Below are 15171 nucleotides of genomic sequence, written 5' to 3'. Positions count from 1 at the left end.
CCAGGGCGCCCACCCACCCAGGCCCTGGCCCACAGCCCCCCCACCTTAGCACGCTGGAGCATTCCTTCCTCCCAAACCCTGCTGGCCAGGGAAGGCAGACAGAGCGGCCCTGGAGCAAGGACCACGTGGTACAAGGTCTAGGATGCCAGCTCTCAGACACCGAGGCCCAGGCCCCGTCTTTGGGCCCCTCTCTCCCCAGGCCGCCGTTAGCACCACAGGGCTTTGGTGGAGCTTAGGAAAAGGCGCCCCCGCTGGGCAGGCCTGTGAGAAAAACTTTCCCCTTGCCCTGGGAGACAGAGCCCCCAGGAGAGCACACAGACTTGTGGGTGAGGACAGGAGGTTGTATTTCAGCCCTCGCCCACCCCTGGGCCAAGCACTCCTGTGCAGGGCAACAGCCCCGCCTCCACTTCTGCTATCCGCGCCTCTACCCCCTGCCCAGCCTCTGCCTCCACCTCAGTCCTCTTACTGGGTCTGGCCCTTGGCTGCCCCAGTTCTGGCTTTAGCTCACCCCGGGCCTTCTCATCAGTGCCAGATTCTAGTACCCCTGACCCCACTCTGTCCCAGGGAAGGACTGGGGAGGATGGAGGCCTCCTGGGGTGTAGTGGAGGGTGCTGACCTGGCGTCAATCCAGAGGATGCGCTTCTCCAGGTAGTCCACGGTGAGCCCGTTGGGCCAGCCTCCTGAGCCTGTCTCCCGGTGGATGGTGCGGCGCCCAGCCCCACTCATGGAGGCTGCCTCGATGCGGGGCAGGCTGGCATCCCAGTCTGTCCAAAACAGGATCCTGGGGAGTGGGGAGGGGGTCAGGAGGGCCTAGGTTGAGGGTCTGGGGTAGGGGCTGTGGTAGGATTCTTGGTAAAGGGTGGAGATGGGCAAATAGCATTGAGGAGACAGGCGTCCCTGGCCCGGCTGAAGGGGCTTCAGGGGGGACCATGGGGCCAGAGTAGGGCTGGGCAGGGTCCTCACCCATCCCGGGGATCCAGCGCAATGGCCCTTGGGTGCTCAATGTCACCAGCCAGCAGGGTGGTCCGAAGGGTCCCATCCAGCTTGGCCACTTCAATCTGGTCCAGGTTACTCTCCACCCAGTAGATATTGCCTGCAATCCAGTCTACAGCCAGGCCCTCGGGTGTGGCCAGGCCATACTGAATGACCACCTCGAAACTGGTCAGGGCTGGAGAAGAGAAGGTCATGCGGGGTTAGACTCCCCCGAGGTGAGAAGGAATGAATGCATGGTACCCCAGGACCCCCGGATGACCCACCTCCCATCCTGACACCTCTGCCAATACCTCTGATGTGCCCCAGATTCAAATGGGGGGGGTCACAGACCCCCCCCAGTCTCCTCACTCAGGCCCCCCACCCCACCAGAAGGTCAAGCAGGAGGGGAGAAGCCTGGCTTCCAGAACCCTGGAGAAGGGGAGGCAGCAGCTATCTCCTGCTTGCAGGTCTGAAGGGCTAATCCATGGGGGAAGGTCAGAGCAGACAGTGGGGACTTTGGGGGACAGACCTAGACTCAATAAGAGGAGGACAGAACTTTCTAGAAGTCACTCTGCATGCTGTCTTGGAGATTTTTCCACGGTAATATACACGTATGGACCTCATTATTTTAGAAACTCTTGCGTAGTGTGAACAGCATCACTGTCTACTGAGCCATGCTCTTGTTGACGGACATTTGCACTGGTTCCAAGTTTTCTCTATCGCAAACAATACCAACTCCTCTCACAAAATGTGCTGCTTTCAAGTCTTGGCTCAGATGTCCCCTTCTCAGGGGGCCTTCCTTGACCATCCAATTTAAAATGCCACCCCATGCTCCCTACCCTGCCTTGCCTCCTTGCTTCTCATCCCCAGCGCCATCCCTTCCGTGACGTTCCATGTTGTATCGTTTGTTTTGTTTATTTCTGACATTCCCACTGGCATGTAGGCTCCATACAGGCGGATGTTTGGGCCTGTTTGGATCCCTGCTGTCTCCCCAGGGCCCAGTGTGTACGGTAGGTGCTCAATATGTGTGTTACTAATGAAAGAAGTGTGAGAGGGGTCAGGCCGCCTTGGGACAGAAGGCAGGGTTCAGATACCTGACCCCTCCATGGCTTTTTCCCTTCAAGCCGGCAGTTCTAGGATTTGGGGAGCCGAGCTCTAGGCCTTTCCAAAGAAAGGCTGATCATTTTGTTAATTATCCGGGTGGCAGCTCTACTGACGATAATTACGGGGCATCAGGCACTGAGACCCACAGCAAAATCTAACTCAATTAAAAGGAGTGTGGGGGATGGGGAGCTAAGGGCCTGTGGCTCTAAGTGCCCCAGTGCCCCGTCTGGGTGCACTTTGCCCCGATCAGTCCCAGGCACGGAGGGCGGTCACCTCCGTTGTCCAGCAGCTTCCCGCGGTAGATCTTGTCCTCCACCACGTCGGTCCAGTAGAGGGCGCTCTGGCTGAGGTGGAAGTCCAGGGCAATGGTGTTGCGCAGGCCAGGCACCAGAACGCTGTAGTCCCCTTTGTGAAGGTCGATGCGCCGGATCTCGTGGCGGTTGGAGAAGATGATGAACGGCTTGAAGGGGTCTGGAGAGGGATGTGAGAGGGCTCAGCAAGGGGCTTGCTGCCTCTGTCACCCTGTCCAGAGGCAGGCAGTGTCTCTGTTGGCCTTGGCCCTGGGCCTGGATGGAAACCTCAGCCTTGGCATTTGGCCACCCAAGGGCAGCCCACCGCAGCTCAGGGGCCTGCCTCAGCCTGCCCAGCCTGCCCGGCCACCCCGGCCACCCCGGCCACCCGCGTTTCACCTAGGCTGCGGCAGCTCTCGCCGTCCGGCTCCAGCACCCAGCCCTCATAGCAGGAGCACTTCACACTGAACTTGTTCTGGTCACACTTCTGGCTGCACTTGAGGTGCTTGGCACAGTAGCTCTGGATCTGGCAGGTATGGTTGTCGGGCCCCAGCTCCATGCCCAGAGGGCACGAACACACAATGCCTTCACCAGGTGCCACCGAGCAGTTGTGGCTGCAGCCGCCGTTATTCAGGGAGCACTGGTCTGGGGGTGGGAGAGCAGGGGACAGGATCAGGCTCAGGATCTGGGAGGAGGTAGGATCATGGCTGGGCTGGACCCCAAGTCCCAGGGAGCCCGGCCAGAGCTCTGGCACCCCACCCATGGCGTCCTTCTTTTCCATTCCTGGCCAAGCTTCTGTCCCACCACTTCACAGTCTCCCTCAGGACCAGGGCTGAGACCTCAGCACCCGCGACCCAGGACCGCCCCTCCCCTGCCCTGGATGGGCACCCCCACATCACGGCTGCATCTCTCTCTGGTCTCCATTTCCCTGCCCCTTCCTGAGCCCACGGTGGGGTCCCCAGCTTTTTGCCTCTTTCTGGGAGGGTCGGTAGGTCCCTTCCTCTGCCCTCAATCTCTCCTGATTTGGGTGTGATCTGGGGTGGGTGCGGTAGGGAATGTCCCACCCTGGGTCCTCTGACGCACTCTGGGATCTGCCAGCCCTGACTGATGCCCCGTCAGCAGTTCTCAGGGCCAGTCCCCGCCTGCCTTATCTCCCCCTCCTCACCTCCAAGGAACCCGATGCTCCGCCTGGCTCAGAGGAGATAAAGCTGCTCCACTCTGCTCCTCGTCCCCAAGACACACCATGCGGCCCTCCCTGACCCCCATTTCTTTTGATCTTGAAGGCGTACCCTCCTCCTCCCACCTTCTCACTCAAGGCAAGATCCACCCATCCTAGGGAGCCAGTTAAATCCCTGCCTCCTCTGGGGAGCCTGCCCTGACCACTTTGACACTCAACCCGGTGTCTCCATATCGAAAGCTGGCTCTGCACACCCTGCAGTACGAGGGTGGGTGAGGGGCTGTGCCTGAGGGAAGGGCTGTACCGCACTGTCTCTACGGCACTTTAGGAGCTGGGCGACCTTGGGCCAGTTATTTAACCTCTCTGTGCCTCAGTTTTCTCCTCTGTAGCATGGAGATGACAATAATACCTGCCTTACAGGGCTGCTTTATGGATTAAATGCTATAATGTGTGATGCACTTAGCACAGTCTCTTGCCAAGGTGAGTCTGAAATCAACATGGTTGTTGGTAACTGCCCCGGGTACGGCTCACCCAGCAGCCAGAGCTGTCCTTTCCTGGGCTCAGACTTCTCCCCGCAGAGCTTGGCCGTTGCCCTGGCCCTGGCCCAGACTCCTTATGTAGCCACCCGCCCCTCTCCTCTCCTGGGGCCCCTCCTGGGCCTGGGCCTCACCGCACAGCTCTCCCTCGTCTGAGCCGTCTCCACAGTCGTCGTTGCCATCGCACAGCTTGTCGGGGGGCAGGCAGACCGAGGTGTTGTTGGCGCAGGGGTGCGAGGGTGGCCTGCAGGCCAGGGACTCACAGTTCTCCTCGTCTGAGTTATCTTCACAGTCGCTGTCGCCATCACACACCCATGCTTTGCTGATGCACCGAGCTAAGGGACGGGTATAGTATGAGGGGCCAAGCCAGGGAAGCAGGGCTCTCTATGCCCTCTTCCCAGACCCAGTGGGCTTCTCTAATACTGTCATGACTGCAATGCCTTGGGGTCCACTAGGAACCTTGAGGCTTTTTCTGTCAAATTCACATAGGCAATAAAAAAGGGTAGGAATCTGCAGGAGGTGCTGAAGCTCAACTCTGGTGAGGGTTTTGGTTCCCAGGGCCCTTCGTGCAGGCCCTGGTCCCTTCCTACCTTGCCCCATGCATCATGCACAAGCTTTTTCTGTGCAGCCTTTTGCCTCACAATGTCCCCACTCCACCCCGCACAGTACGGTAGTCCCCGTTGCCACTGCTCTGCTCTCAGTACGGTCTCCTCCTGTCCACATTGCCCCATTCTAGACTCCCTCCAATCCTTCTTTTTACCGGAGTCCTTGCAGCCAAACTTGACATTGGGGTCACAGACATGGGTCACTCCCTCACAGCTCTTCTCATCACTGGAGTCCATGCAGTCAGTGTCCCCATCACAGCGCCACCGCAGGGGGATGCACAGACCATCCAGCCGGCACTGGAACTCATCATTGTGGCAGCCACCAGGGGGCCTTGTGGCTGCAGGGGGACAGGTGGAGGGCACGGGGGAAGGGGGTCCAGGTCAGCCGCTCCCATCGCTGCCTTCCCAGTCCCCTCCCGCTAAGCCCAGCCCAGGTTATGAACAGAGGCAGCGATGGGGCGTTCTTGAGCCCTGCGGTCACTCCACAGAAGCCCTAACCGAGAGTCAGGGATGCCACACCTTCCAAGACCCCAGCCCGCGGCTCATCCAGACCCCACGACTTCACACACGAGACTGCGACTGGATAAGCAATTTCTTAGGCCAGAGTTCAAATGCCCCCCACCTTAGCCTCGTCTCTGTTTCATTCATTCACTCCACCAACACTTATGGAGCACCTGCGGTGTCCCAGGCACCGTTCTAGGTGCCAGCAGTGAACCAGACAAAGCCCTTACTCTAATGGAGCTGAAGTTCTCGTGGCAAAGTGAAAACGTGACCCGGAGTCCAGAGAACAATTGCAGGTGTGCTCAGAGCTCTGGAGACAGAGCAGAGCAGGGCTACAGGGAGGGGGACACTGCTTTAGCTGGGACCATCAGGGAATGCCTCTGACAGGAGACGTTTGTGCCGAGACCTGAACAACATGAGCCCCGGGAACATCTGGAAGTGCATTCCAGGCCCAGGGAACAGCTAGTGCAAAGTTCCTGAGGCAGGACCATGCAGGCCATATTTGAAAAATGCCCAGGGCATATTTGAGGCTGCACAGCTACAGCAAAGTGAAGGAGGAGATGAGTGGCAGGAATGAAGGTCAGAGAGGTGGGGGGCTGCTGGCCATGGGGCTGGTTGGCGTTGATTCTAAGCGTGCAGAGAGCTGGTGCCGGCCTGAGGGCAGGGCTGGGGCGTGATCTGACTTACTTTGCGCAGGATCACTCCGGCCCTGCACTGAGATCTGACTGGGGCTGAGGAAGGAGCAGGAGCAGTATGTGGGAGGCCTCAGAACCTTGTCTTGCACTCAGCCCTCACACTGCTGCCGCAGACCCGCTCCCCACTCCCGCCCGCCTTGGCGCTCATCTTGTGCCTGGACTTCAGCAGCAGCCTCGGAGCGGATTTTCCTTCCTCGGGGCCCCTGAACCTCTTTGCAATCTAATCTCCTTCCGGGATTATCTTCTGAAAGCACCTCCCACATCTTATCACCTTCCAGCTTCGAAAGGTGCCTAGAGCCTGGCTTTCACCTGCTGTTGTCATCTGCCCCTTGGGGTGCAGCCTCATTCCCTGCTGTCCACTACAGTCTGGAGAGCCCACCCACCCCCCTGGCTCCTTCAGGAGTGCTCAGCTTCACTCCCTAAGTCTTACTGCTGGGTTCTCCAGGCCACCCCTACCCCCTGTCTGAAGACCCTCCCTTTTGTCCATTTACCCAGAGTCTAATTCTCAGCAGGGCCCAGTTCATCTCTCACCTCCCCCTGAATGGTCCCAGACCATTCCAGCTTACAACCAGAGTTAACAGCCACCACTAGTCATGACATCCCTGCCCCCTCGTGCCAGGCCCCCACACATCTCCTCTCATTTCGTAGAGGAAGGCAAGGCTCTGAGGAAGCGACTCACACACGTTCGCCCGGCTGGCGAGGGGCAGGGAGCTCTTCCCAGCATGCCACACGGCAGGCCTCCAGGGGCCCCTTCTCAGAATCCCAAGCCCTACTACCTGTCCCATCAGAGATGGCCCTCGAGACTCAGTCACTGTTTCCCAGGCCTTGGGTGACCCCCCCCATCCTCCCTCTCAGTGCTAGGCCCCTCGTGGGTGCTCAGTGCTATCAGCACCATCCCCACTCTGTGCTCCTTAACTCTACAAGGCAGAGGCTGTAGGCTGGTAGCCCAGGGGCCAGATGAGGCCTGCGGGGAGATTTTGGCTGCAGTGTTTTTAAAATTTTGCCAGTTGTTATGGGTTGGTTTGTACTCCCCAAAGATGCTAGAGTCCTAACTCATTGTACCTGTGAATGTGACCTTATTTGGAAATAGGTCTTCGCAGATGATCAGTTTAAGATGAGGTCATTATGGTGGGCCCTAATCCACTACGATTGTGTCCTTGTATAAAGAGGAAATCTGGACACAGAGACAGACATGCGCACAGGGAGAAGCTGTGCCATATAAAGATGAAGGCAGAGATCAGTGAAACACGTACAAGCCAAGGAACGCCAAGGAGCACCAGCACCGCCCCGAGGCTAGGAGAGGCCTGGGGTAGATTCCCCCTCACGGCCCTCGGAAGGAGCCAACCCTGCCGACAGTTTGGTCTTGGCTTTCTAGCCTCCAGAACTGTGGGACAATAAAGGTCTGTTGCTTAAGCCGCTCAGTTTGTGGTGGTACTTCAATGTCGCGGCCCTAGGAAACCAACACACCAGTGTTTAAAAATGGGTAGAGTTCCCATAAAAATCCGCACTTCTGGCTCTCAAAGCCAGGGCAACCCTGGGTCTGCATTCTTCCATGGTAACAATTGGCCAGTGCTGAGACCCCAACGTCCCCTAAGAGGGTCTATGCCTTCCAGTAAACTCAGCCTCCATGGCCCCCTGGAGGCCTGGGCACGGGGGACCCTCACAGAGCCAGCTGCCTCTCCCTCGTCCGCACTGTGCTCACTCCCCCCTGCCTCTCTGAGCATCCCTTTTTCAAGCATCCAGCTCCCAAACCCAGGCCCTGTGCTGAGTGCTTTTCATGCCTGATCTCCCGGAATCCCCATGTCAGTGCTGCGATGGAGGTGCTGTCATGATCCCCACTCTGCGGATGGAACTCACAGAGGCCACAGAGATTAAGTAGCTTGCTCAAGGCCACCCAGATAGCAAGCTGCGGAGCTGGAGCGCAAACCCAAGGCCACCCACCGCAGAGCCTGCAGTCTTAACAGTGTGCGATGGGGACTGGTCTGCAGTCTCCCTCTCCCACAGGGCTGGGTGCTCCTGAAGGAGGAAAGCCAGGTCTGGGTTCTCTCTGGTTCCCAGATCGCAGTGGCACACAGTGCGGGGGATGGCCGGCCGGCTGAGTGCCTGGCACGTGGACAGTCCCGCCCCCCTGCTGGCCCCAGGCGCCCACCCTGGTTGGTGCAGTTGGCGTGTGTCTCGTCGCTGTAGTCCCCACAGTCGTTGTCCCCATCGCAGGTCCAGTGCTCAGGGATGCAGCGTCCGCTGTTACACTTGAACTGGGTGCTGGAACAGGAGTGGCTGCAGCCGGCCTCATCACTGTTGTCCCCACAGTCGTTGTCTGGGGAGAGGCAAGAAGGGGAAAGGCGAGGAGGGGGTCAGCAAGCAGTCTTCTCTGTGACCCCAGCTCTAGGCCCCCGCTCCCAGCTCCCCATTCCCACCTTTGGCCTCCCCCAACCCCCCACTGAGAAAACAACAAACAGAAAAGACACAGAAACTGCATAGACTGCAGCATGCACCATGGCCCACGCGGGGGCGGGAGAGGAGGGCGGGCTCCAGAAGGGCCCTTCCCCGAGTCCCGGAGGCTGGGGCAGGGGACGGGACACGATCCTTTCCCCTTCAGGCAGGGTGTGGGAACAGGGGTCTGCTTGCTTTGGGGAAAGGCAGGGATTTCTCTGGTTTGGGATGGAGCGTAGGTGAGGCCTCTTTGTGGGTGGGAAGGCTTAATCAGGCCCAGCCCTGGGCCTGGGCATGCCCTGGGCGCTCGGCCCTCAAGAGGCACAGCCTGCAGCTGGGAAGGGTCGGGGGATACTTCTAGAAGGCATCTGAGGGTGACTGAATGAACGTCCTGAGTTCCAGTCCTCGTGGGTGGGGCTCCGGGACCTCCCTCCACATTTTCAGGAGGCTTGAGAAGCCTGGGACTTGGCTGTCCTCCTTGGGTTGTGTTCCTGCCTCTTTTCCAACTGGATCTGCTTCTCTAACTCTCTCCTCTAGCTCTTGTCTCAGTCTGCTTGTCCCCACCCCTCTGTCATCTCCCCTCCTCTGAGGGTTCCCTCTGCCCTCTCTGCTTCTTTCCTTCCACTGTTTTCTTGCTGCCTCTCTCTCCTGCCTTTGGCTTTCCCTTCACATCCCTGGAGCTCTGGGGAGGGGAGCTGCCTGGGGTCCTGAGAGGCAGCTGAGGCCAGCTGGGGCTCTGGGGTGATGGTGCATGTGCTTCTATGCACTGACCGGCAGGCTCAGGACAGGTCTTTTCGTCAGAGCCGTCCCCACAATCCTTCTCTGAAACACAGAAACCGCCAGGGCAACCATTGGCACGCGAGACACAGCAAAGGTGAGGGGCAACGTGGCGCTGACCCAGTATATCCTCTCACATGTTAGCCAGGGCTGGAGCCACCGGTGAACATGTCACAACACCACACGGACACAACCACAGCCCCGAGACAGCACACACAAGACGATCCACTGGCCCCCGTGGCTCAGGGCAGACGTCACCTGGTCCACAGCTGACCGCCAGGTAGGCTCCTGAGCCTGGAGCCGGAGCCTGGAGGGTGCACCAGGGACCCCAGGAGACGGGGTTTGCAGGGAGAAGGGAGTCGGGCACCAGGCTCTCCTTGCTCATCCTCCCCAGCCCCCAAGCCTCTGCCGGAGGATGGGCAGCTCAGGCCCTGACGGGGGACGAATAGCTGACAGGCGATGGGCAGGGTCTGCCCTGCTCCCTATCGGTTCCCCCACGGCATTTCTGGCTCATCCTCATTTCTCCCAGCCAACCCAGTGGGACTTCAGTGAACCGGAGGGCCACCTTGGCTGGATCCTAAAATCCCTTCGCCACCCACCCTGGGCCTGGCTGCGGCTTCTAGCTTTCCGAGGAATCAGGGCAGGGGAAGGGAGGCGACTCTCACCATTGTCACATCTCCAGTTGATGTTGATGCATCTGCCATTGTTGCAGGTAAACTGAGTCAGGGGGAAGCAGGTGGGATAGGCTGTCAGGGAGAAAGAGTAGCTGAGTAGGGCCCTCAAGATTGCACAGCATCATAGCACCGAGCAGCAGGGTGCGGGGTCCCTCCTGTAACCAGCAGCCCTGAGCCTGGCCAGACCGGGGAGGGGAGGCTAAGTCAGCCTGAAACTCTGCTCGTTCATCCCTACCCCTCTGAGCATTCTTTTTTCAAGCTACTAGTTAGCAAACGCTGGCCCTGTGCTGAGTACTTTTCATGCAAGATCTCACTGACGTCTCATGTCGACACTGGATGCGGGTGCTATTATGATCCCTGCTTTGCAGACGAAACTCACAGAGGCCAAGGAGATTAAGTAACTTGCCCCGGGCCACCCAGGTACTAAGTTGCAGGGTTTCTCCAGTGCCCCTGCCCCAGGGCACGTTCTCATGGGCTCGCCCTCCCCTGTGCCAGCCTGGCCTTCCTGCTGTCCCTCTTACCACACGAGGCTGACTCATCAGAGCGGTCCCCGCAGTCATCGTCCAGATCGCACGTCCAGGAGATGGGGATGCAGCGGCCACTGGCACAGGAGAACTGGTTGGGTGGGCAGGTACGAGCTGGGGACAGGGATGGGCACGAGTGCTCAGAGTCCTGTCCCTTCTCTTAATTTTCCCTTCTTTCCTATTATTCTCTGCCTATCAAGAAGTCTTCCCAAGGGCCTCAAAGTCATTTGTCTTAGAGACATTCAAAACCACCCATGGGGGTCTCACACCGGATGCTTCAGCCCATCTCTCGAGAGGTCTTTGATCCTCCAAGGAGAAGATGCATCCTGCCTGGCTCGTCATCTCCAATCTAGAGCCGTGCTCTGTCCCCTGCAAGGTCAGTCCTCCCAGCTGGCCCTGTCATCCTGGGGTAGGGGAGAGCGCTCTGCTTTTCCTGCTCGGAGCTCCATCCTCCCTTGCTTTCCCCTGAGGCCTCTCTCTCTTCCTCCCACCACTGTCCTCCCAGCCTGGCTCCCCTACAAGCCTGCCTCCCTGACTGAGGAGGAGGGGTGGGGTGCCCATGGGGGCGACCCCCACTGCACACCTGAACAAGTGGCATTGGACTCATCTTCGCTGTTCCCACAGTCGTTGTCCCCATCACAGAGCCAGCGGTTGGGAATGCACCGGTTGTTCTCACACTTGAATCGGTCGGAGGGGCAGGTGTGCTGATCTGGGGGGGAAAGAGGTCGGGGTAAGCAAAGGGGTGGGGTCTCCACCTGCTGCCCTGTGGCCTGCGGTCCCACTGAGAGGGCAGACGGATGACTCACGACAGAGGGCGGGGGCCTCGTCACTGTTGTCCAGGCAGTCGTTGTCGCCGTCACACCGCCAACGCTCCTGGATACAACGGCTGTTGGCGCAGGCAAACTCGCCCGGCTGGCACTGGGGCGGGGGCACGTAGGATGGGTTCGCTGCGGACACAACAGGGCGTGAGGGGGAGAGTCAGACCCGGAGCCTGGGACAGGTGCTGAGCCCCTGCACTTGGCCTGTTTTATTGTTTTAAAATAATACAGGAGAGTAATTTTTCCTGGTGCATAATTCTTCATGAACAAATTATCTGGATGGAAACTGCAACTCTTTCTCAAGCCCCAGGGTGATGGTCAATACTTCCAGTACCTCGGTGTGACCTGAGAAAACAGCAGCTTCCAAGGAGCCAAGAGCCCCCCCATACCTTTGTCCCTGCCGAACAGACCTCCCCTCACCCTCTTGTGCCATCTCCACAAACTGTCCCTCAGAAGTCATCTTGGGGACCTCTTGTCTGTGTTTGCATTTGTAACCTCAAGAAGCCCAGGACTCCCTGTCAGCTCCCGTCCCTGGCCCCTCCAGCTCTGCGCATCGTCTTTCTGACCCATCTCTCATCTCCTCTCTAAGCCCTGAAACTTCCTGTGGGTCCCCTGGGTGGCTATTTTGTCTCCCACAGCCCATGGACCACCAGTCCTAGAGGCTGGTATGTGCCCATCTTGCCCCTCAGTCCTGCTTCCCGACTGTTCCTCCTTTCTCCTCCTCCTCTTTCCTTCCTAAAAAAATCAGCGTTGACTTTTATGTTATTAGACTACACCACCCCTTAGTTCTACAGGCCCCCAGGCCACTCCCTGTCACCTTTAAGGGCTGAGCTCCTGGCTCAGTGTCACATTCTCCAGAGTCACTCCTGCCTTCATTCCTGGTGATTTCAAGGTCACGTAGACATCACCCTGACCTCTCACGTCCCCTCCCCATCAATGCTCCTGCCCTCCTCCTGGCCTCAGTCATGCACTCTTAGCTGTATGTGTGGGCCCACTGGCCATTTGCACTTCTGGGAGTCTATCCTAAGGAAGCCATCCACGATACAGGACGGGAGGAGGGTGTGAGAGATGGCAGAGTGGGAGGTTAGGAAATGGGCTCTGGTCAGACTTCCTGGGTTTGTGTCCCTGCTCTAACCTTCGGCCTCAATTTCCTCATCTGTAAATTGGGGATAATGAAAATACCGTCCCTATAGGAATATTTTAAGGAGTAAATAAGTTACCGCGTGGGACATGCTAATAACCGTGCTTAGTTACTCTGTGCTCAATAAATGTCAGCAGTGATTACAAGAAAAACTGGCAACAACCCCAACATCCAACAGTAGAGAAACGGTTGAGTAAATTATGGAAGGTTCACTAAATGAAAAATATTTCAGCCACTAGAAACTCTGCTTATGTATGCACGACATACTGTCAAGTGACAAAAGCCGGAAACAGAATAGCATGTGCAGCGTGATTCCGTTTGAGGTAAATGCATTGAGAAATATTTGGGGGGGCTGTTCCCCAAAATGGTTACAGTGGTATCTGTGGGTGGTAGAATTTGGGGTGACTTGTACTTTCTCCTTATATTTTTCTATACTGTTTCTTTATTTTTATAATGAGCATGACCTACTTTTATTAAAAAATGAGGGTATTTAAAATAATGCAACAATAACACAGAAAATGCTATGACACATATGAACTAAAGAGGGCAGAAGACACCTTCTATACAGTATGAGTACAGCTATGTGAGACGCAGCAATATAACCTGCCTAATGAGAAAAGGATGGTGTTCGATTTGCCACAAGGCTAACAGTATAGTGATGTTTGTGGGTGGGATTTGAGCTTTTTTTCTCTTCTCTAATTTCCAATATTTAGAACTATTTTATGTTGGTTTAATAATGGGGAAATAAATGTAAAAGAAGAATATTTTCCTCTTTCCCTAGCTGTCCTGCTCATCTCTCAGTTTCCCCCGATCTTCCCGCCCTCCCAAACCCCTCCCATCCCCCAGGCCTCCCTAAGCCAGTCCCAGCCCCAGAATCTTCTCTCACTCCATCCCTCACCTCCTGCTGCCCCCACAGGGCCTTCTTTGCCTCCTTCAACTCTGATTGGACCCTGTGGCCTCTCCTGCTGGGGTCTGCTTCCCCTGCCTCCCATCCCAGCTGGGCTCCTCATACCCAAGCAAGTGACGCCGTCTGTGTCCAACACCTGGTCTTCGGCGCAGGCACACTGGCGGCTCCCAGGGGTGGCCAGGCACAGGCTGTTGCAGCCGCCGTTGTTCACCCGGCATTTGTTGGTACCCACTGTGAAGGAGGGGCCGCAGGGTGGGGAAGAGGAGGAGGGGAGGGCAGGGAATGGGTTGTAGCAGGGTCAGGAACGGCCAGAGATGGGAGACAAGAGGATGGAGGGGAGACGAGAGGATGGAGGGGAGATGAGAGGATGGGGAGGAGACACATTCAAGTGAGGAGACAGAAAGCGAGGAAATATTGAGAGAACAGTGAACATGTTGAAGAGGAGATGCAGGTATGGGCAGGAAGTGGGATGGAGAATACAGAGTCAAATTGGGTTGGGGGGCCTCTCTTCTCGAGAGCCTCATAAGAATCTAGGATCTCTGGGGAGCACCTTCACCCCCACAGGAGCCTCACAGCCCCCGTCTAGGTCCCATCTGCCCCCAGCCCCAGTCCCAAGAGTACCTTGCTGCTGCTGGGCATCATACATGCGGATCTCAAAGATGGGGGGCCGCTCGCTGCGCAGAAGGGTCACGGTGGGGGGTGCGCCTCCTGTGCCCCGTTCCAAGCGGTAGACGCTGCCACTCCGGTACTCGGTCCAGAAGAGATAGTTGCCATGGTGACACAGGCCAAAGGCGTGGTTCAGCTCAGGACCCTCGTACACAATCTAGGAAGGGAGGAGGTTATGAAGGAAGTGGAGACAAACAGGGTGCCTGAGGGAAGCCCGGGGGGATCACTGTTTTGTATACTCATTTGTCCCTGTCCTGGGTGGGGGTCTTGTTTCCCCCACAAGCCTGACAGTGATAGCTTTGAGCACAGTGAGGCGCCAGACCCTAAACCCAGCAGGACACTGATGGTGATCTTGTCCACACTGTCTTCTCTTGGGCTCATTCATATTCATTCTTACCCCTACAACACACACGCACACAGAGTACTGAGCAGACCAGCCAGAATTCATCCATTCATTGCTTCATCCAATAAATATTGGATCTATTAAGGATCTATTAAGGGTCAAGCTGTATAAGCACTAAGAAATGAGAAAGACATGGTCCCCGTCCTGAGCTGCCCATGGTCTCACGGAGGGCACACATGGTAATCCAGGGCAGAAGGGGGACAGCGTGTCAGGTGAGGAGGAGCTGAGGTGGAGGAAGAGAGAACTGCATGAGCGATGGCACCAAGGGCAGCACCCTGTGACGAGTGCTGGGAATCACAGGCACACGATGTGTATATGCAGGTGTGCACAAGGGTGGTCAAGCCCACAGACAGCATGCACAGTCACAGACACGCGCTAACGGAGGCAATCCTCAAACAACACATGAGACACCAAGCACACAGATGGACACATCCATAGGTATACAGATAAACACACGTGAAATACACAGGCCTGGACACACACAGATGCCCACACATCCACACACAGAGCTTCATCCACACACAGACGTGGTCCACGCACACATGAACACCTGCACACAGGTACACGCCTGCCCACCTTCCGGTCTGTGCCATTGAGCAGTATGGTCTCAATGCGGTCATAGAAGGCGTCCACCCAGTAGAGGCGCCCAGCTGGGATGTCCAGGCTCAGCCCATTGGGCCAGAGCACTGTCTTGGAGGTGACAAAGATGTCTCGGTGTGAGCCGTCCATCCAGGCCTTCTCCAGCCGGCCTCGTCGACTGTCCTTTGGGTCTTCCTCCCAATCTGTCCAGTACATCCACCTGTGGGCAGCCATTGGTCAGCACCACACATGCCACTCCGGCCATCAACAGTCTCCCCTGTGATCCCAATCCATGCGTGCTGTCCCAGAGCCCCTCACAGGGGTCTTCCTGCCTCCTCGACCCTGGCCCACACATTTCATTCACTCATT

General features: G+C 57.2%; 1 protein-coding gene across 1 annotated transcript in view; it reads right to left on the bottom strand.

Annotated features, from left to right (window-relative positions):
- The window catches only part of LRP1 (LDL receptor related protein 1), a 78162-nt gene that overhangs the window by 33157 nt on the left and 29834 nt on the right, over positions 1-15171 (bottom strand). Inside the window, exons 13-26 of the mRNA XM_044756074.2 lie at positions 14800-15022; positions 13776-13977; positions 13260-13385; positions 11095-11235; positions 10872-10997; positions 10286-10402; positions 9756-9836; positions 8030-8197; positions 4840-5022; positions 4214-4414; positions 2766-3011; positions 2350-2547; positions 964-1168; positions 617-781 (exon numbers count right to left, since the gene is read on the bottom strand). Of these exons, the coding sequence (XP_044612009.2) occupies positions 617-781; positions 964-1168; positions 2350-2547; positions 2766-3011; positions 4214-4414; positions 4840-5022; positions 8030-8197; positions 9756-9836; positions 10286-10402; positions 10872-10997; positions 11095-11235; positions 13260-13385; positions 13776-13977; positions 14800-15022 (2382 nt within the window). The remainder of the gene's footprint in view (positions 1-616; positions 782-963; positions 1169-2349; positions 2548-2765; positions 3012-4213; positions 4415-4839; positions 5023-8029; positions 8198-9755; positions 9837-10285; positions 10403-10871; positions 10998-11094; positions 11236-13259; positions 13386-13775; positions 13978-14799; positions 15023-15171) is intronic.

Source organism: Equus asinus, chromosome 22 (genome assembly GCF_041296235.1).
Source record: "Equus asinus isolate D_3611 breed Donkey chromosome 22, EquAss-T2T_v2, whole genome shotgun sequence".
Classification (NCBI taxonomy): domain Eukaryota; kingdom Metazoa; phylum Chordata; class Mammalia; order Perissodactyla; family Equidae; genus Equus; species Equus asinus.
Note: the sequence above shows the minus strand (reverse complement) of the source record. Positions and strands in the feature narration are given on the sequence as shown.